Source organism: Clupea harengus, chromosome 4 (genome assembly GCF_900700415.2).
Source record: "Clupea harengus chromosome 4, Ch_v2.0.2, whole genome shotgun sequence".
Classification (NCBI taxonomy): Eukaryota; Metazoa; Chordata; class Actinopteri; order Clupeiformes; family Clupeidae; genus Clupea; species Clupea harengus.
In genome coordinates, this window is record NC_045155.1 from 18032891 (window position 1) to 18054541 (window position 21651).

General features: G+C 42.4%; 2 protein-coding genes across 2 annotated transcripts; both read left to right on the forward strand.

Moving 5' to 3' along the window:
- The first annotated feature begins 2 nt into the window (after positions 1–2).
- Positions 3–11498, forward strand: sla2b (Src like adaptor 2b). Its single transcript, XM_012834509.2, has 8 exons — positions 3–3889; positions 6869–6996; positions 7560–7653; positions 7836–7922; positions 8860–8963; positions 9252–9410; positions 9909–10041; positions 10242–11498. Exons 2-8 carry the CDS (start codon positions 6915–6917, stop codon positions 10372–10374), a joined length of 792 nt encoding a protein of 263 aa, XP_012689963.1. The 5' UTR covers positions 3–3889; positions 6869–6914; the 3' UTR covers positions 10375–11498.
- Positions 11499–12316: 818 nt separating this feature from the next.
- edem2 (ER degradation enhancer, mannosidase alpha-like 2) lies at positions 12317–20796 on the forward strand. Its single transcript, XM_012834595.3, has 11 exons — positions 12317–12537; positions 12847–12957; positions 13042–13081; positions 13178–13283; positions 13608–13733; positions 15880–16091; positions 16544–16685; positions 16860–16984; positions 17301–17445; positions 19301–19422; positions 19825–20796. The coding sequence occupies exons 1-11, from the start codon at positions 12431–12433 to the stop codon at positions 20341–20343; spliced, it is 1755 nt and encodes a 584-aa protein (XP_012690049.1). The 5' UTR covers positions 12317–12430; the 3' UTR covers positions 20344–20796.
- The last annotated feature ends 855 nt before the right edge of the window (positions 20797–21651 follow it).

Here is a 21651-nt window from a genome sequence, read left to right on the forward strand (position 1 = left end):
CCCCCCGTTACATCTGGGCTTCATGACCAGTCCTGTATCTCCCTGTTACATCTGGGCTTCATGACCAGTCCTGTATCTCCCTGTTACATCTGGGCTTCATGACCAGTCCTGTATCTCCCTGTTACATCTGGGCTTCATGACCAGTCCTGTATCTCCCTGTTACATCTGGGCTTCATGACCAGTCTTGTATCTCCCTGTTACATCTGGGCTTCATGACCAGACCTTTATCTCTTTGTTGCTTTTGTAAATATAACTTGAGATGTCTCTCTCCGGAAATGGGGGCTGGGGTTCTGTGTGGATTGGAACGAGGTCTTGAAGGAGCATCTCTGTACATGTCTTTCCTCTAGGTCTTCCTCTGTATAGATTAGACCAAATCATATCCCAGAGCACACCAATTTTCCCCTCCCTGTCGTTTCTGTCTCCCAATATTCCTGATCTGGTCTCCCATATTGGCACTCATGGAGTGACACACCAACGATTTTTGTGGTCTTTGTTTTCTATTATTATTATTATTATTCTCATTATTATTATTAATGTTATTCTGTTGTGATTTGTGAAATACTTTATGCTTATTTATGATTGCAAAGTAGTATGACGCTCATTATTGTTCTGTACCTCCATACCACAAACTATGGACAGCATGACCCTATTGTGCAGTAGGTTAATCTCAATAAAAGTGTACTTCAGGATTGCATTTGTCTAGATGTATCTAGAGGTAGACAGCATTATTGTTATACTGTTAGCATTGTCTTTTATGGAAAGAATGTCAACATCTAAATTGACCCTAGGTTAAGAATCTAAAGACAAGGACAGCGTCTCTCCTTGACCTGTGGAGACACTGGTGTGAGAAGCCATGTTGACTCAGTTATCAGTTGAGTGAGTTTAATTAGAAAGCCTGTAAAGCTTTAGGTATAAGGGCTTCTGTAGTTTATCCACGACCGTAAGCTTCTCTTCTAACGGCAACTTTGCAGTAAGGGAGCCATAGAGAACTGCTGACACCCCAAAAACACAACCAATTTAAGATTCGTGGCTGCTGTCTTCTAGCACGTTCACAAAATACCCTTACAAGTCCCTGGACTGAAACAAACCTTAAAAGAAATAAACATTTCTGAAATGCACCACTTGAAGAAAAGAATGGATGTATTACAGAACAGTTCGACCCTGATTTTTTTTATTGACTTGTCCTGTTACACTGGGACTTTGACCCCTTCCATTCTTCTAATTCATGAATTTATTTCCTAGGTTTTAGTTCGTCTTGTTATTATTATTGTAATAAATATTACTGTTTTTCATTTGTTGTTATGGATGGGTATGGTTTATTGTTCTCTGGATTGTACCACACCCTTAGCAGAGCTTGTGGTGATGATGCGTTGTGCTTTATCCTTCGAGCCTGGAGGTGTCGTACTTCAAACTGTTTGCTGATTATATCAATTTGTACTGATTAAAGCTAGAAGTTGTTCATAAAGTGGTGATTGGAATTTTTTTTTCTCCCAATGGCACAACAATATTCAAGAGGCTAAAAGGTTTTGTAGTATTATGTATTTCTGTTGCTGAACGAGTGTTCGAACTATTCCAATATTGTGGGTTTGATACCCATGAAACACACAGATCAAAATGGATATGTGTGTAGTGCTGTAAGTCACTTTGGATGAAAGCATCTATTAAATGACTAAATGTGAAATTGTCGATATTATTGATTTGATCCTGTGTGCACAAGCTTCTCAACCGCTTCCTTTTTTATCTCTCCTTCCTTGTCCCAAACCCCAGTAATGGTTTCTTATCCCTAACCTCAAATAATGGTTCCTCATCTCAAACCCCAATAATGGCTGCTTATCCCAAACCCTGGTAGTAGCTGCTCATGCCATTTACCAATGAGACACTGCTTTTTCTTTTTACTTCGCTGATGACACACGGTTGTAGGCCCTGCTCTAATGCTCTTCAGATAATTTGCTTGTGGTGACATCACCATGATGCCTCTGCGTCAGTGACCTTTTCCACAGCGCTGGAAGAGGGTGTTCATTAGCGTCAATTTACAGAGCCACAGGCAGGGGGTCCAGACTTCACACTGGGCCCAGCCGCGGGCAGAGAGAGAGGTAGAGAGCGCTTAGACAGACCGGAGGTGGGCAGTAAAGGCCACCGGAGCCACTGGGTGGGACTGACGCCTGATGATCGCTCTTGATGGCAAATGGAAGATCGTGAGTCAGAGAATCATAACAGATGAGGCCATCTGCCTCCAGTCAGCTGTTGCATGTTATTGAGTTCATATGAGCAACAACAGACTCCATGTTTCCACCCGAAACGCTTGTGGACACAAGGTGCTAGTGTAGACAGAAAGGTACCTGCTTGGACAACTTCTGTACGAGACCAATGTACCTCGAGAGAGCAGTTCACAACAATCTATTCTAAAGCACTTTCAGAACTGAAAATGCAAACGTCAGTCATGAGTGTGTTTCGTTTTTTTGCATCCAGTCGAGGTTATTTTTGCTCTGATAAGCTTGCTTATTTAATGGTCAGGCTAAGACGAAGAACTTTCCACCTTTTGATTGTCTGTTTTCTTGGTATCTTTTTTTATGTCATTGGACCACAAATGACTATTGAGGCCAGTGCTATATTTAGCAGCAGTCACTTCCGATCAGACTAGATTGAGCTTGCTCACACTGCTCTTGTGGCCTTTCCTTCTTGCTGATGGATTGACAAGGCTTGTTTTTTGGACCTGTTGTGCAACACTTGATTTGAGAATGGCAACCACATCTTTCCATAGCATGTAGCACAAATGGCTAATTACTCATTCTTTATAAGAGGCTTCTTTGACTTTATTTGTAACAATTTCAAGATATTTATGATTTGTCAAGGTTTCAGTCCATATCAAATGAGAGCAATATTGGCCAATGAACACTTGTTGCCTTGCAGCACACGCTTTGTAGGGACAATAATGCAAGGAGTTGCACTTCATCTGCAATCTTTGAGAGTTCTGTTTCCATGACAGTTATCACTATGGCAATGGCAGCAGGACCGTCATTTGGAAACATTCACTGATAGTGAGTACAAGGGCAAGGGGAATAGGTAATTATCACTCGTGTGTGTCATTCTAACAGGCCCTTGCTGAACAGATGAGACCATTTCCTTCACTGAATAAATCCTGATAGAGACCTTCCAGTAGCCCAACGAAGTAAGCGTGGGTGTGCAATATCTCTGCTACATGCTTACAAAAGCACGAGTACATAGGGAGCTTGAAAGTTTCAAACCTTCCAAAGGTGTTGAGGCTGGTATTTTTAATTTTTTTTTACTGGCAACAGCGCTAGAACAGAGGGAGAACCTGCACGTTTCTGGGAAACCTGGTAGTTCAGGGTGCTTTTGTCTCCTTGTGAGAGACCCAGGGCATGAGCCGGGTCCATTCATCTCTCTCTCTCTTTCTCTCTCTCTCTCTCTCTCTCTCTCTCTGTCTATGTGTCTTTGAAGTCTCAGGGGGTGCATCAGAGGGGGTGACACAGGAAGTCACTTGAGTGTCTGATGTAAATAAAAGCCGCGCTCTCAGTCCTGTCGGTTCACTGCGCAGCTCATCTGGAGGACAGCTGTAAACCTCGCTCAGGTCGGATCAGGTAAAGAGAAGCAAAGGAAAGGGAAAGAAAGCTCTGTTATTGCCTTGCTGACTTTGCCCGTGTGACGCAGACATGAGCCACGCACCGAGCTCAGCTTCCTGTCTGGTGTAGGAGGATCTGGGCTGCGTGCCGTCTCACCTGTAGAAAAAGCACACAAGTCACAAGGACACCACAGAGGAAACTGAGCAGACTGAGAAGTGTTCTGAGCAGTGGCAATACCCCCTTTCTGTGCAAAACTGAGGACTACCTTTAGGACTAAGCACCTTTAGGATCACAGCCAAAAGAATGCAGTGAGTATGTCTGGTTTGATTTGACATTCAATTGTGTTTCATGGCTAGTTCTTGGTAGACGGTAAATAGTTTTGAAAATTTTCATTTGGTAGATTTATCATTATATAGGAGAATATAAATATTTGCTAGTAAAACAAACTAAATGTACAGATAACCTGCATGCCACACGGCCCAGCGTTTAGAGTTTGAAGCAAACGTCAATCTGTCATTCTGTATTGCCGAGTTGTTGTTGCCTTCCAGTCTAGAGTGATCACTTTCATCTTGAGTCATTCTGAGCATTGTTCTTTCCACCGCCTATTTCACAGTATCTATCTCCACTTCACCTATCTCTATTTGACAAATCTCACCCTCTTAGAGTGGGCTAGGACAGAGAGAGATCATGGCTGATACCTCACTATTAGTTAAATTATTAGTTAAGCAACCATCAACAATGTTATAAAACATTTGAGTGCTTTAAATGTTAAACTTTGTGCCAGAGGGAAGAAGAAGATGGGCCTTGTTTTCTTAAGTAACACATAGGCAGTCTGACTATAATTACATACTCTGAAGCAGTTATAAAAGATTTATCCCAACATTTCATGCTAATGAATGCTCTAGCCGTGTAATGCTTTCTAAAAGTTCCCAGCGCTGAAATGTGCAGTGTACACATTTTCGATCAGAATGGATGGTGGCCTTCCATGGAAGCCTTCTACCACTTCTCACTTTTTTTTATGACATTTCTCACATCACAGGCCTGCCAAGTTTCTGTTTCGGGCTAAATTTGTCATGCCCTCTCAAATCATAATCTAGTCTATACTGGGATTAGATATATACTGACATTTTTTTATTTTAGAAATTGATTTACAATATACATTACGAATTACACATAAATTTACATTATCAACACCAATTTTACGTTTAGGAGTTACATTTAATCCTCCTGGGCCTTGGATTTTTTCACTTCTAATAAATACTTAGTTATCTGTGTCTCACTTATTTATGCGCACAATCTCATAGTCCTGGAGCACTGGCGTCCTTTACCATGCCAAATGGCGTCCTTTGCCATGCCAAATGCCGTCCTTTACCAAGCCAAACGTAATGTAATTATGGAGGGTCACAGGGGGCATGTTATTTCAGTCTCTCTGATATGAGGCCTGCATGTTGGACATGAAGACCCCGGTGACCCATCGAGCTCCATCTGTGAAAACAGGTGCTCATGTGCTCAATCATGACTGACCCATTACAATATACCTCCAGACCGTCATTGTTTGTTCTCATAAGCCATCATATTCGTGTGTGTAGAAACACCTCCTGTATGAACACAACTGCTTTGTGAACAATACCTGTGCTGATAAAAGGTGAAGGTGAAGTCGTCTATCTCAAATATATATTTACAAAATGCAGTAGTGTCAATGGTTTATCTTCAAAAAGTAGCACGTCCTCCATACCCTACCAAAAGTAACGACATGAAAACCTTTAGTCCATAGATTTAGCACAACATTTGTGGTGTGAAATCTTGTTTTTCTTATGCATGTTATATCTGCTGACTGTTGCCTTCTTCAACTTGAAAGATGTTTCAGTCAGTTTAGTTTTTTTTCTTCTACGCACACACAATACCAAAGTGTCATTGTTTTAGCCATTTGTCTGTGCTTGTGATTCCCAGGGATATTTTGCAGCTGCGGTTCATACACTCAGCAAAGTAAACAGCTTTAAAGCTGCTAAAAAGGCTCAAATAATTGTTGTGATGATTTTATGAAACTATTCAGGCCCAGATGTAAGAACTGCGTTAGTAGGCTTCTGTTCCAAAAGCACCATGCCACATACTAAAATGCTGAGTGCATGGCCTATTATGTGCCTCTGTGGTAGGCTATGTAAGGGTCCTGTGGTCTAGAGTGAACACTTGAGCACCCATGCAGATACCCAAACAGGAAAAAGAGAATTATGCAAAGATGTCGATGACCCATTTTATGAATGCATAACTTATTACCGTATCTATTATATATAAGACGTATTTCACAGCAAGTGTAAGTTTATGTGATACTACGTATTTTACTTTGTTTATTCAAAACAAAACCATACATTGAAACGGTTGGTACGGTTGACTCAAGGTACTAATAGCAATACTTTTTGTGGTTGGAAACATTTGGTTTATGAGGTGGTTTACTGCATCCTTCCTTTGTTCGAAGCGTGAAGACCAGAAATGCTTAAAATAGACTAGCCGATGCAAAGAAATATATGCCTCTAGGTCATTTGACCATGATTTGCACAGATATTTATGCTTATGTAGGTTTTTTCCCATCCAAATATAGTTGGGTGACCTGTGAGATCACAAGACAAATGCTTGGGGCTAGTAAAGCAATCACCGTTATTGTACTTTATGTTGCACTTCTTAATGCCTAAAACATTTGTATCTAGTCCTTCAGTAAGACTAATACCCTCTGCCTGTGTGGCACATGTCAGCATCATCATGTTATCCAGAATATAACACGATGTTACGATGATATGATTTAAAAAAAAAAAAAGGAATTAAATTCACAAGAGGGCTTCTCGGTTCATTCCCACTTTAGCAAATAAAAGTGTGTCTCCATGACAACATCAGCCTGATGAGTGAGTGTGATTAGCATGTCTACTCTGTTAGATTGCAACCACAGAGGCCATAGTTATGTCAGCTAACACAGCAATGCCTCCTTAACTGAAAAAAAATTAAGTAATGGAATGACTATAATGAAGAGACAGAATTGAGACAGAAATCACTTTGTTGTAGTTTGTGCTCTTATGTCATCATTATAATTCAGTCTTTTCAATATTTTCACCATGTCCCATTTGCAGACATCTCAACCTTTGGGGCATTCTGTCCATCATGAAATAGCACAAATAGCTGTCTGTATTAATGCCATTGGCTCAAATAATGTCTCACATACCCATACATTGACTCTTTATTTATGAATTATTGCAAAAAAATGTTCTACAGGCAAACTGACATATAATTCCCATCCTCAGCCCAAACATCTATCCAGTGAGTCAAGCATAAGAGCTCCAGACTGCAATGGGTGGTGGGCCCAGCAAAGATCGCCGTGACTCCAGCACACCCGTCACTCTTCTGGACCAGGACGAGCCTCCCGCACTGGGTGAGTTCTGCTGGCCCAGTCTGGGCTCGGAAGTCTGGGACGGCAGCCAGCCTCAGAGAACCTTCCACAGATGTTGGGTATCTACGGGGTGCCACTGACCCATTTAGCTCTCCTTGCTCTGAATTTAGTCCTTTCCCTCTCATGTCCATCAAACCTCCAGACGTCAACAGTGTCTTAGTCTAGTGTCACAAATCAGCAAATGTCAAATGTTTCAAAAGATCTACATTCATATCACATCTTGTTTCACAGTAGGGAAAGAGAACAGAGAGATGTTTGTCGAGTAAAACCAAAAGATTCTCAGTTAACAAAGAGAGAGTGTAAAGAGCGGTGTATTTTTTAGCTGCAGGATGAGGCCAGTGGATGGTGAGACACACTCTCTCTTTCTAACAACATCTTAATCAGAACTAGGCTACTCCAATTTAAAAACCCTATATCCTCTCTTGAGTTGTTTTCTCTATCACGTTCCAATGTGTTGGTGTTATATTGGCTCTGTACTTGTTTTTGTGTGGACATCTTGTTGTGGATGTTAACTCTTACCATCTTTCCCCCTTCGGTGTCCACAGACAGGTACGTGTATGTGGCGCTGTATGACTATCCGTCCGGAGGCCCGGCGGAGTGCAGCATTCGAGTGGGAGAGAGACTCAACGTGCTCTCAGAGTAAGAGACCACACTCACTGCCATTTAAAATGAACATTCTGCTGTCTGGCTGCGGACTGATAGCAACTCAGTTCTCATAATATATCCATCTATTCTGACTGTATTCTTTACTCTCCCCTGCCCTCTCTCTCTCTCCCTCCCTCTCTCTCTCCCTCCCTCTCTCTCTCTCCCTCTGTCTGCAGTGAGGGTGAGTGGTGGAAGGTGAAGTCATCAGTCACAGGGAAGGAGAGTTACATTCCCTGCACTTACACAGCCAAGGCTTACAACAGGTGAGACATTATGACTATCCCATTTGGTTCTGCACTAAACATATCAGTGCCTACATTTCTACACATATTTATGAAGTGGTTATAACAGGTATAACAAGTTCATTTCTTTCATTGTATGAAGATTGGGGGTTTAACGTTCTCTTTCACAAACTCCACAGTTATATTTGGTATATAAAAGAGCAGATGGTCGATGTGGTTATAAAAGATTGTCTGGGTGGCAGAACTGAAACCTTCCAATCAAGTATTGTTCTCAAAAATATCATAGAGATTCCAGAGGGGGAGGTCTGGTTTTTGCCAGGAGTCATAGACCGCTTTGTGTGTGTGTGTGTGTGTGTGTGTGTGTGTGTTTCTGTGTTTTGAGGGGGATAGTTTGGGTGTATCGTGATTTTTCTGTATTTCATCACTTCCTGATAATCTCTTTGAAATCTGTATACTTTGCTCTCTGACTCGTTGTCTCCATCTTACAGCTCACTCAGCCCAATTCTTTCATTTTCCACATCCCCCTCTTGTTAATATGCCACTCTTCCTGTTTGCTGTGCTGTGTTCTATCATCATTTCCTGACAATCTATGGTCACCATGACAGTACTCTCTCTCTTACTGTCTCTCAAGTTTCACCTCTCTTTGCTTTTTTCTCTCTGTCACTCTTTCTCTATCTCTCTCTCCTTCTTGTATCTACACTTCTTATCTGACTTTAAAGGCTGCCCTAAAAGGAGAGTCTTGTAAGTAAGGCAGTGTACTTTTAACTAACTCTATAGGGTGAACAGAGACAATCTGGTACAGTTGTAAGTGAAAGCTAATTATAGCAAAGTGTAGGACCTAAAAAACCAGGCAGGCCTGAACAGTGTAATAAATGTGTGAACACAATAAGAGGCACTGTAAGCTGTAACAATCAGAGTGTAATGTTAATTCCATTCTTGCCATGTTTATTTTGTGCAGATGGCAGTTTACAGGCTTAAGTAGGGAGAAAGCAGAGGAACTTCTCCAGCTCCCATACAACCAGGCAGGCTCCTTCCTCATCAGGGAGAGTCAGTCAGAGCCTGGTGAGTTTACACACACACATACAGGAACACAAACACACATACTACTAGAACACATGCACACATATTTCAACAAATTTTACGGAACATACTCACACACACACACATGCATGCATGCACTTCTAACACATGAACAGATGCACGCACATTCAAACAAACTCACCGAATGCTTTGCAGGAAAATGCAATTCTGTGCTATTGACTTGGAATACTATCGTTTCCACGTGGCAACAGCACATTCTCAGCCGTCTCCCCTCTCTCTCTCTCTCGTGTCATGTCCTGTCCCATGCAGGTGCCCACGCCCTGTCCGTGCGCAGAAGCAGCAGCAGCAGCAGCTCAGGCTACAGGCCTGTGAAACACTACCGCATCCACTGCCTGGAGAACGGCTGGCACTACATCTCCCCCCGCCTCACCTTCCCCAGCCTCAGCGCCCTGGTCGAGCACTACTCAGGTGGGCTCAAACTCACTGTGCTTGTCCTTTACGTGGCTTACCAGTGGGAGGCAATGGTTAGATGTGCAAGATAGATGTACAATGTTAAATTAATGGTGTTGGTATAATCATTGATTCAATTCAAGGGATAGGCCACAAGGTGACACTACAGTTGTTCAGTGTTTAGTTAACATGACTGGCCTTACTTTTCCTGTCAATCTTTTGATAATCGACATAAGTTCATTGTTTTGGGAATGATATGACTCCAGCGTGTTAGTCTACAGTGAAGGAAGGGCATACGTTATCAGTTATTTAGGTAACTTTGTAGATATAGGTGTTTAAGTGTGTTGATGTCCCGTAGTGGGGAACAAAATTTGTTTTCAGTTTGTGGGTTTGGAAAGTGAACTCTACTGCGAACTCTACTGCAGAGCTGAGCTAGTTCCACTTTGTAACAGACTATGTGCAAAAAGTACAAGTATGGGCTATAGTGTGTTAATGATGTGTGCTCCCACTCCACAGAGGCGAGTGATGGTCTATGCTCCTTGCTGAGAGAGCCCTGCTTCATCCAGGGCTCCAACAATGTTCCCGTCATAACAGGCCCCCCGCCACAGGCTGTCAGGAGGCCAACCCTGAACTGGAAAGATGTGAACAGGTGACTGACCTCCACATACCTTTACCTATGGCTATATGAAGTTGCTCTCATGATTTGATCTTTCTGTGTATTCATCCATCAGTACTATACACATATTTAAAAAAAAAACTATGGTTCCTTCACTTGGAAATGAAGTGCGTGTGTTCTTCCAAAGATTTCTCTGGACCTAACGCGCTGACATACCTCTTGTTTGTCTTCAGCTCCATGATCTTCGGCACAGGCAAGGCAGAGCTGGAGGAGTCACCTGTCAGTGAGGGCTTGAGGGAAGCCATCAGCTCCTACCTCTACATGACTGAGGAACTGGGGGAATGTGATCAGAACTGGGACACCTGACATTGGGAGAATACATCGTGAATACGAGTGACCAAGATGGCCGACACAGAGAGGACTGGAGAGCTAAGAGTGGTATCTCTCTGCATTCCACCAAAGAACTATTAATGCATGAGATATTAAATGGCCAAGGAGGACAGCAGCAAGGAGACCCACAGCACAGACATCTTGCCAAAGGGATTTTTTTTGCATGGTCCTTTGAATGCTGAGGTTTAAAAACTACCTAGAGATGTTTGTTCTCTGTATCAGTAACTATCAGTAGCCATGAATCCTCTTCTGTTAGAACAGTTATAGACAGACAGCCCTCATAGACAGATGATCCAGGTCATTCAGTAAGGTCCAGTTGCTCTGTTTTACAGGCTCAGTAGTCTGGTGTTGTCTGATGTACAGCTGGCAAAAGCGAGCTGATTTTATGTCCAAATTACATAACAACATTATGGGAACACAGTGTATTGGATCTTTTGCTAATGGGTCTAGCCTGATAGCGTGGCGGTGCCAGCCTGTATATCTCATCAGCTCAGTTTAACTGTGATTGCAAGGGGAGAAATTAGTATGTGGGGATATGAGGTTACGGGGTCTCTCAGTCTCAGTCTCTCTCTCTCTCTCTCTCTCTCTGTAAGTGGGTGTCTAGAGTGAAGAATGAGAGCGTTGTGCAGTAGAGACAAGAAGTCACTAAGCAATAGCATCAAACTTAGTTTGTCTCTGGTGAGTCAGACTGTATTTATGTCTGGCAATGATGACACATGAAATAGTGCTGAGCACATTTGTAGTGCAGCAAGTACTTCAGTTAGTTGTGGGAACAGACGTGTGTAGAATTTGATCTTGTTTGAGATCATTTATATCAACCTAATGCCTATTTCTGTTATAGGCCCAATCTTATGACCTAGAAACCATCAAACTATCTAGGGACATTTTGTTTTTACACCTTCATTGTGTATATATTGTTCATGTTCATGTTTCCTCTGAAAAAGAAACCACAGTGTATCAGGAAATGATGTGCGTGAGTGTGTGTGTGTGTGTGTGTGTGTGTGTGTGTGTGTGTGTGTGTGTGTCAAAGGCATGTACAAAGAGATGTAGCTGATTGCTGTATTTTTCCTGTATCAAAATAATAAATGAATAAAACAGGACATTGTGTGGACGAGATACATGTGTTTTTTCCAAACTAGACTAATATTTCAAGCTATTTCACAATTTTTGTCATCAATTCTTTACTTTCTTCCTTTGTTCAGTTCAGGATACATACGTTAACTCTGTTTGCTGAATAAGGTTTGAGTTTAGGCACAAGACGTGCATTGTCAGACACTTAAAAACATATTTGATAGTTCTTTGTCACCACCTGTCGACCATAGATGATGTGAGGATATTTTTCTTGGTCCAACTGCAGCGCCGCAGAACCGCAGTTTTACAACAGTAGCTTTCGCTACCACTGATTTTTGGACATGTATTGTGAAGTTTATCTCAGCGACAGTTTGAATTAGGCTATTATTATTCAGAGAAGTTATAATAAATCGTTTCAGCCGATTAATCAATTCTAGTGAATGTGTGATATAGCCTAAAACTACAATTAAACAATGCAAGTAGGCCAACTACAAACCTTTGAATCTTTTAATTGTGCTTTCCTATATAGCCCCCCGTTTTTGCTTTACCGAGTTACAACAATACATGCAACAAACGGTATTCATTTTCAACGCATGTAGGCATTTTGTCTAGGTTATATATATAATATATAACTTGCCTAGTAGCCAGTTTAAAGGCAAAGTCCGCCTGTATATTCACTTATTGTTAAATTAAATTGCTCGCGTTCCACTGGCTTGTCTGTTTGGAGACTTCCATAAATATCAACAACCTTTTGCCAGAATCGCAGACACAATTTCCTATTGCACATGCGTTCAATGCCACTGCCCTGAAACTGCGGCTCTGCAGTCAGACCTTTCTCACTCACTACGTCAGCGTTAACATATGCGCATGCTCAGTGTATGCTTCCGCCCAACTGCTCCAAGCTGCACAGATGCCCAGCTAACATTGTAGGCTACATGTCTCTTACTTCCCTCGTGTATTCATGCTCAAGTTCCTGTACACAACTTTCTTCTGCATTACGTATGTCTTTCCAAGCATCAAATATGCCGGTACCAAAGAGGTTACGGAGGAGGAAATGGCAAAGTATAGGTACGTCTCCCAGCTAGCAGATGTCAGGTACTGACCTGGCTAGCTAATTTACTGTGTTTGTTATTTCACACAGTTCACATGTATGCTGTCCAGATTGTAATACACTTTGGGCATGTCTGATTTACACCAAACATTTCTCTTAACGCTCACGCATTCCAGCAGGCTGTTGTCCTTGCCCCCTAAAAGTTCAGTTGCTACTGCAAATGATCTTTGCAGGTGAACGAGCTATTCCAGCTATTGGAGACCTCACCTGTTACACAACTCTGCAATTACTCTGCATCTGTGGAATTCTGTTGTTTCGTTCCACAGGGAAAGAATAAAGGCCATGTTCTACCATGCCTACAACAGTTATCTTGATAACGCCTATCCCTATGATGAGCTGCGGCCACTGACCTGTGATGGCCAGGATACTTGGGGCAGGTTTGAAACCCCTTTCACTAAGTCTACAAAATGAATCATGTACCTGCTGAAAAGAAAGTGAGCTTTGTATTTCTTTCATTCCAGCTTTTCTCTGACACTCATCGATGCTTTGGATACATTGCTGGTATGCCCCCCCTCAAAATAGCTAATCTCCTGTTTATTGGCTAACTGTGTGCTGTGTGGATGCATTTAGTTTAATAATTGTTTTTTGTTTTGACAGATACTGGGGAATAACACAGAGTTTCAGCGTGTGACAGTTCTCCTCCAAGACACTGTGGATTTTGACATTGATGTAAATGCCTCTGTTTTTGAAACCAACATCAGAGGTACAGAGATATGGTTCGGTTTAAAAGGAAGTGAACAGAATTAGTCACACTGAATTGAGATATTCTAGTAATTATTCAGATATCTAGTTCACTGCTTCAGTCCTAAATATATGCCTAAGTAGTGTCATTGTTACACCTAGATATTACACCCTAACAGGACTTTTTGGTACCACAATGAAAGCAGTGGTTAAATTGTTACTGTATGACTGGCCTTTACAAGTATTAGCCTGGCTCATTGGATGTCACATGATCGTACTCCCACATAGTTTATGTTTGTGATGTATGTAAATAACGTGTTTATCATGCCCACGTGTGTTTGCCCAGTGGTTGGTGGTCTTCTGTCTGCCCACCTGCTGTCTAAGCAGGGTGGTGTGGATGTGGAGGAAGGTTGGCCCTGCTCAGGCCCTCTGCTCCGCATGGCTGAAGACGCAGCACGCAAACTACTCCCAGGTGAGACCAGCTGATTCACACATGTAGCGACTGCTTTGTGGGCTTGGGATGGATAATCAGAAAAACTTTCAGATGATTATCCATATATATCAGCATTGTTTTCAGATAGAAATAAATAGGCGTCTTGCAAAGTTGCAAGTTGCAGATGGCACTGCCGTTGTCTGCCCTTTGGTGTTTTGGTTGTGAAAAAAAAAAAGAAGAGGCGGAGGTGGAAAAATAAGTAGAAACCGCACTAAATGGGCGCAGGCATCGATGGGCCTACTACAGCGCCAGGCTCAAGGGGCTTTCCCCAACCTGTGTTGAGAGCTGGAGATAAATGAAACCTCTGTTTTTAACAATTTTGTTGAACAGCCAATCCGTGTGATCTCTCTCATGACTGGCTCCGCCGCTGATTTATCATGCTCAACCGGCGGAAAAGCCACTGACAGGTGTCCGACTAGTGCCAACGCGACACACCGCAAAAGCAGCTGCTTACTGAAGGCCCGACGGCTGACCATCGGCCTGGTGTGCCTCGGGCTTAGGGAAGTGTGAACGATAGTGTAGAATACCTTAAACGCTGCAGCATGTTTTGGAAAAAGGGACCCTACCATGTTAAGCAGCTGCACGTCTCCAAATGTAGACATGTGACTCCAAGCGTTGCTTCATTTGCCCTTTCCCCAAAACTCTCCAATATCTTTATCTGCCGTCTTTACCGTCTATCTTTATCATTAGCAACATCCACCAGCAGTAGGGGTGACTGAGGTGAGCAAAGTAACTTAGTAATAACTAAAGCAGGCCTACCCTAACCTCATTACCCTGGTTTACTAAAGTCACAGCCTACAACCAATCAAGATTATTGTCAAAGCACTGGCACTACAAGACAAGATGGTCCATTTTAATCCTTTATCAATGAACAACAACAAAATGTGTTTTAGATGAGCCGAACAACCATCCAAGGGGGGAACCAAACTACTGCCATTGTAGTGGTGCATAGTGAAAGTGTAATCATTCTGTGGAGTGGTCCCTGGGAGAAACGTAGTGAATATAGTAGTATAGCAGAAATATAGTGCTTTCTCATCGCTTTCCTGACAAATTAACCGAGTCAAAGGAAATCATCCCACATTTCATTGCCCTCACAGATGGGTTTGTCATGGACTGTGATTCCATTTGCCATGGGAATCTAACTCATCCTCCACTCTCACAGACAGGTGTTTGTGCGGATGACATTTAGCCTGCTCAAGTCTAATCATTATTGACAGGGAGTGAATCCTGCTGCTGCCAGGATGTGCATTGACTGACTCATCTTTGCTGACAGAAACGGTGACAGCTCTGTGTGGCCTTTTTAGATGAAGCGTGAGATTTCTGATGCATGGCCCTGTGCGACCTTTTCACATTCAACTGCACTCAGCCTGTAGTGTAGACCTGCTGTGACAAATTATTATTCTTATCTTGTGGCTGCACAGCCCTCCTGATGTAAAATCAGTCTGCCCAGAGAAGGTCATGGAAAGTCACTGGGTGTCTGCAGTGGCAGAGAAAGAGAGAGAGGCCAGTTGTTTAAAAAAAAAAAGGCAAGAATGTATCTATTTCGTAGGATGTCTGTTTGTGTAACTCAGTGTGCGTCACAGTGCACATTTTTGGCCCATCAAGTACATTGTCTTGTGGTCAAACTAGGACGTTTTGTTCCCCAGGTTGCTGCGATGCTCTGCGATGTTATCAGGGCTTAGATTACAAGTGTATGCCATCTGTGCACAGTGAGGATAGCGTCTGGTCCAGTACTGCTGATTCAGTCACATTTCATATTTTTTGACATTTATTCTCACTATTGTATTAAGCTTTATATTTAAAGATGAAATGTACTTTATACAAATTTGTTTTGTAAGATACATATTGCACATTTTTCCAGTTTTCTTAAAAATAAATCTTCCCATAACAATAACAAGGCTACATATAGACATTTGAACTAAAAAGACCTTCCATGATCTGTCTGCTCTGTTACTGTCTAATGCTTTTGAATGTCAATATCTTATTGAAAAACATGTCTGAGTCAGCCAATCAATCATTTATCTTGAACTTGCATGTAAACTTAATTTATATGATGGGTTGTGCAGTGGTTTTATGTTGTCAGCACCACCACCATAGATCCTCCATGTTTGCTGGTTTCCCTCAGCCTTCCAGACCCCCACAGGGATGCCCTACGGCACAGTGAATCTGCTCAGGGGGGTCAACCCCACCGAGACCCCCGTCACCTGCACTGCTGGGGTGGGCACCTTCATCCTGGAGTTTTCCACCTTGAGTCGTTTGACGGGCGATCCTGTGTTTGAGGAGGTGGCATGGAAGGCCCTCAAAGCTCTCTGGGGAACCCGATCTGACATTGGACTGGTAAGATACAGTAGCGCTCTCTCTCTCTCGTGCACGCGCTCTCTCGCGCTCTCTCTCTCTCTCTCTCTCTCTCTCTCTCTCTCTCTCTCTCTCTCTCTCTCTCTCTCTCTCTCTCTCTCTCTCTCTCTCTCTCTGTTTGTGTGATATCTTCTGATGTCCTGAACATTTTATCCTATCATGTAACTGTGTCAGTTACCTCTCTGCATAGAAAATGACTCATTATTCATGGTTCTCTACACTGTCTCTGCTAGTTATGGTCAAAATAACTATATTACAGTTAATGATATTCTCACCAATGAATTGATTCAGGTTTCAGGACAAGGCTGCACAGCCTTCCTGATGTAAAATCCTCTGCCCAAATAGTCCTTAGCCTTGGTGAAATAAAGGTGGTCCCATCGTTACCACCCACTTCAGCAGCAGCTTATATAGACACCTATTACTTTCTGCATTAGGTGGGGAACCACATCGACATTGTGACTTCCAAGTGGGTGGCCCAGGATGCAGGCATCGGTGCGGGCATTGACTCGTACTTCGAATACCTGGTGAAGGGTGCCATCATGCTGCAAGATGAGGAATTGCTGTCAATGTTTCATGGTGTGTGCTGAACATAGCATGACGCTGTGTCCAACTATCTTCATTTCACAGTCTAGTGAACTACTACACTAGTGATAGCACTGATATCCATAATACAAGATTTGTCTAAAGGGAATATTTTACTATTTAAGTGTGCGTTTGTCCTGATATGTGATGTTTCTGGTGTCCGTGTAGAATATCATACGGCAGTGAAGAACTATACCAAGTTTGATGACTGGTACCTTTGGGTCCAGATGCACAAAGGGACCGTCTCCATGCCAGTGTTCCAGTCTCTGGAGGCCTTCTGGCCTGGCCTACAGGTACCACAGTCCCACAGGACAATCCTGTAACGTTCCTCTGTCCGTGTTCTTGTCTAAATTGCCTGCAGACCTTTTACAAGGAGAATGTATGCATGTTGTGTTGATATGAATGTGAAAATAATTGTTAGCCATTTTTTTAACCTTCAGTTTCAAAGAATAATTTCCACCGTAATTTGGTCAGGTTTCAGAAATGTCTTTTAATTGTGATGTACTGTATGGGCTGTAAATAAACTCATAGACTAGCTTATATCTGGTGTAGGTAATATCTCAGTAAAATATATTTAGTTCTACATGTTTTTGTTGTGGGCTTTACCAGAGCTTGCTGGGTGACCTTGACAGTGCAGTAAGGACCTTCCACAACTACTACACTGTGTGGCGTCAGTTTGGAGGTCTGCCGGAGTTCTACAGCATTCCTCAAGGCTACACAGTGGACAAGAGAGAGGGCTACCCCCTGAGACCAGGTACCCCTCATACACAGCATATGGCCACACCAGACCAATGGACACAGGCACTATAAGGGGTGCAAACTCGTCACCTTTCGGCGAAATTCGCCGTTTTTGATCCAAAATAGGTAATTTTTGTGATTCGTGTAGATCTGCAATAAAAATATTTTTAGGGGGGGGGGGGGGGGGGTCCTCAAGTAATATGCGAACGCAAGCTGTCATGAATATTTTTTTCAAGCTTGTTCGTTTGGCCAACCCCATGTCACCGTGACACGCACGCTTTTTATTTTGGGTCTGTTCGAAATGGATGGTAGCTGCCTCGATGCCGTAATAGACAGGTGTATTACAAGTTGTCTTTCGGGTGAAAGCGTTGGTTTCGAGCGGCCTTTTTAAGATGGCATTTACGGTAACGTGTGACGTTGGTACGCTGCAAGAACGTTATACTATCTAACGTACGCTAACGTGCTAATGTCAGACAGTTGGCTGACAGACGCCTCGCAAATCACATCAACCATTTTTGCTGGTTACAATAAAGGTGTTATCGGATAGTACAGTGTCTTTTTCTCGGTAACTTTTGAAAAATCTAAGCGTGAAAACGCCGAAAAATGTACATTTACTTATAAGACATGGCCATCAGCCGAGTTTGGTCAGGAGTTTAGCTGCTAAAGTTATCTTCTGTCCTGTCGTTTGAAGCAAACCTTTTAGCTCTGGCATTGGTCTCATATTATGTATTTATCTATCTATCACTTCACTGGATTGGAAGTCCATTTTCCAGGCTATCGCACGCCCCCTTCATTGAGGCAGAGGTTAGGTTTGCCTCCCCTATGTGCTTTTTCACTGTGGTTTTATTTATGGTTTTATTTATCAGCAAGACTAAATAGCTTCTTCACATACGTGAAATACATCACATTACATTACCTATTATATGGATACAAACGACATATAATAAAAGTGTCTACAAATATTACAATCTGAGATGAGGCGCAGCTCGTCGCTGCCTCACCTCGCGAGTCGCCTTTCTGTTTGAACAGCACATGGTCAAATTCAGCGATTTTGATTATAAAAATGATCGGAATCATACAAAAAAAAATAATTTGAAGCAAAGATCAGTAGATACATATTAATATTTTTTGTATCATTATTAGTTTTTTTTACTTTTCATGATGACTTACTTTTCATGAGGCTCTGCCTCCCCTGACCGCACGTCCCTATTTGTATGCAATCTGGTTGGGTTGGCCTGTGCCCGTGCAACATTCAACACAGGAATGTTTATGATGAAACTGTTACCAGAGCACAAAATTGTTTACAACAGCACAAAGTTTTTATAGATCTAGCCTCATAATTTTGTTGTCAAAGTGCACCAGATTGATGCATTGAACTTTAAAATGTGCAAAATTTTCTTATATATAAAATATATTCCCCTGGGGAGCATGCCCCGGACCCTCCTAGGGGGTTCGCATCGTTGTCACCTTTTTCATCCCTGATGAGTTTGCACCCCTGCACTATTGAATGTCTTAGCTAATGTGGAACTGGACCCTGGTCTGTTTTTCAAACTGTACTACAGAGTAAATGTAGCTGCATAAAAACAGTGTCAAAGATCACTGCAAAAGAAGCATTTTATTGTTCTATGTTAACATTTAGTTTAGTAGAGTTAACACTTGTAGTTTCAAAATGCTGATAAATTCTAATGGTTTAATAATCAAAACACTAAACTTGTTTTCTTGGAAACCACATTAGGTACCAGAGAACTTCAACATAAAAAATAGTAGTTCAATAGATACTTGTGGTTTTGTTTGTGCATGTGCTTGACTAAAACATTGTCACCCCTAACATACTATAATTATATCCTGTGTGTTCGTTTGGTGGCATATAGAGTTGATAGAAAGTGCCATGTATCTGTACAAGGCCACCGGGGACCCTACCTTCCTGCAGCTTGGACGGGATGCCGTGGAGTCTATTGAGAAGATCAGTCGAGTGAAGTGTGGATTTGCCAGTGTGAGTGACAAACGGCAGGACAGTAGTCCTGATGAAGCCCTTAGGGGTCAATCTGCAGTTAACATACAGTAGAGCTGTTAGAGAAGGTTTTTTTCAGGGGAGAACCCGTGAAAGCTCTTGTGTGGTGAAGGGTGTTTTGTAGAACATTTTGAGGGTTCTTTGAGGATCAACTTTAATAGATACCCCTGTGAAGAATCTCCTCAGTCCTGAAGAATCATTTCTGTCATCAATTTGTACATTTGCTGATGCGTCATTATAAATGATCTGTCTAACGTGGTCTGTTAAATTTCACACTACATCAACACCTTCCTGAATACCTGCTGAAATTCTGAGGTAAATGCTTACGACGATGTTAACTCTGATGGCAATAAAAGAGAGGAAATTGTTTTATGTTAAATACAGGTTAAGGATGTGAGGGACCACAAACTGGACAACCGCATGGAGTCCTTCTTCCTGGCCGAGACCATCAAATACCTTTACCTCCTGTTCGACCCGGAAAACTTCCTGCACAACAACGGCTCCACATTTGAGCTGGGTGGCCCAGACGGGGACTGTGTTCTGGGGGCCGGGGGCTACATCTTCAACACGGAGGCCCACCCTCTGGACCCTGCAGCTCTGCACTGCTGTAGTCGGGCCCAAGAGGAGCGCTACGAGCTCCAGGACATCCTGCTGAGTCTCTCTGAAGTCCCGGACACCCCCAGCCAGCCGGTGGATGGAGAGGGGCCCGAGGAAGATGATGAAGAGGAGGACGACGAAGGTGCTGCAACCAGAGACATGGATGACAGAGATTTGCGGGTGTCGGAGAGCATAGTGCTGAAGCCAGGGAGTCTGCGAAAGGCCCGCGTGCTCTCCTGCCCGATGCAGCCCTTTAGCTCCAGACTGGCACTCATGGGGCAGGTGTTCACAGGTGACAGCACGTAAAGAATCAAGGGAGATAAGGGGGTTATGGGTCGGTCAAGACCATGGGATTTAAATTGAAATCAAAAGTGAAGAAAAGACAGTTTTTTTTTTTTTTTATAAATATTTATTTAGGGTATTTTTTATTTGTCTTTTTGTGTTCTTTGTTGAAAGATAGTTTGGGTTTATGACAGGGATTGATACTGAATTGAAATATCAATTTTAATTTATGGTTAGGTTGCTTGATTATAAATGAATAAAAAATAACTAAATCTGACCTCTTAAAAGCTATAAAATAGATTGGAAATAACATGTAGGCTATGAACCCATTGTGAACTCATAGAGAAACAAGACCACACAAAAAGACTGCTGCAAATGTTTGTTTTTTTTCACAAGAAAATGAGACTTAAGCCTGTAATCAGCTGTTCTGCACTCCTGACAAAGAGAATGTCAAACATTAAAGGCTGCAGAAAAAGACCTTCAGATTTGAACAGGGCATTTCGGGATCTGAGTTAGAACAAGTCCTATGGGTTGAAGCACTGTTGAATAGCACTGCAGCCACACTACATTCCTTTCCAGATGACGGACAGCTTTCTTATCCCCACAGTTACAAAATGTAGACGGTAAGTCTCAAATGAAACAATAAAAAGCTGAAGCTGCTTAACAGGCCGCACAAGACCAAACACCGTAGCTAATCAGTGGAGATTGTTTTCCCCGTAATTCTGTAAATGCTACTGTTCCACTGTTTAATCTTCTAGATGAGCACTGAACTCAACTCCACTAAGCGGACTTCTCTCATGTGAGCCAAGCAACGCTCTGCTCCGTGAGAGAAAGGGGCTTTCGCCCTCTGGTCCCCCCACTTGACCCGATAACATTTATCTCTAATATCTTTAGTATGACTGGAGGTTTTGGCTTGGTTCAGCTAATTTTTCTAGTTTACCTTTAGGGCCCCAACATTGTTTTAACTTCTTTCAGGAAATCCTCTCATTTAGCTGTGATCTGATGAGTTGTTGCCTATAGCTTTAGCATATGAGGTGCATAGATGCGGCTAACATGGTCTTGTAAAGCAGAGATGACAACGAAAATTAAATGAAAATCTGTGGGAAATGAACCTATGTCCTTTGGTGATAGCACTATATTCCGTCAGCACCCATTGGAGCAAATCATAGTATAGTGAGGGCAGATATTTGCATAAACAGTAGGGTAGTTGTGGTTCAAGAGCTGTCTTAACTGTTGTCACCAGTCTGAGCTTCTGAACAGAACTTAAGTGAGCACTGAACAAAAAGGGACTTTCCGTTTTTCTTAGGATTACTAAAACGATTTCCTGAGTGA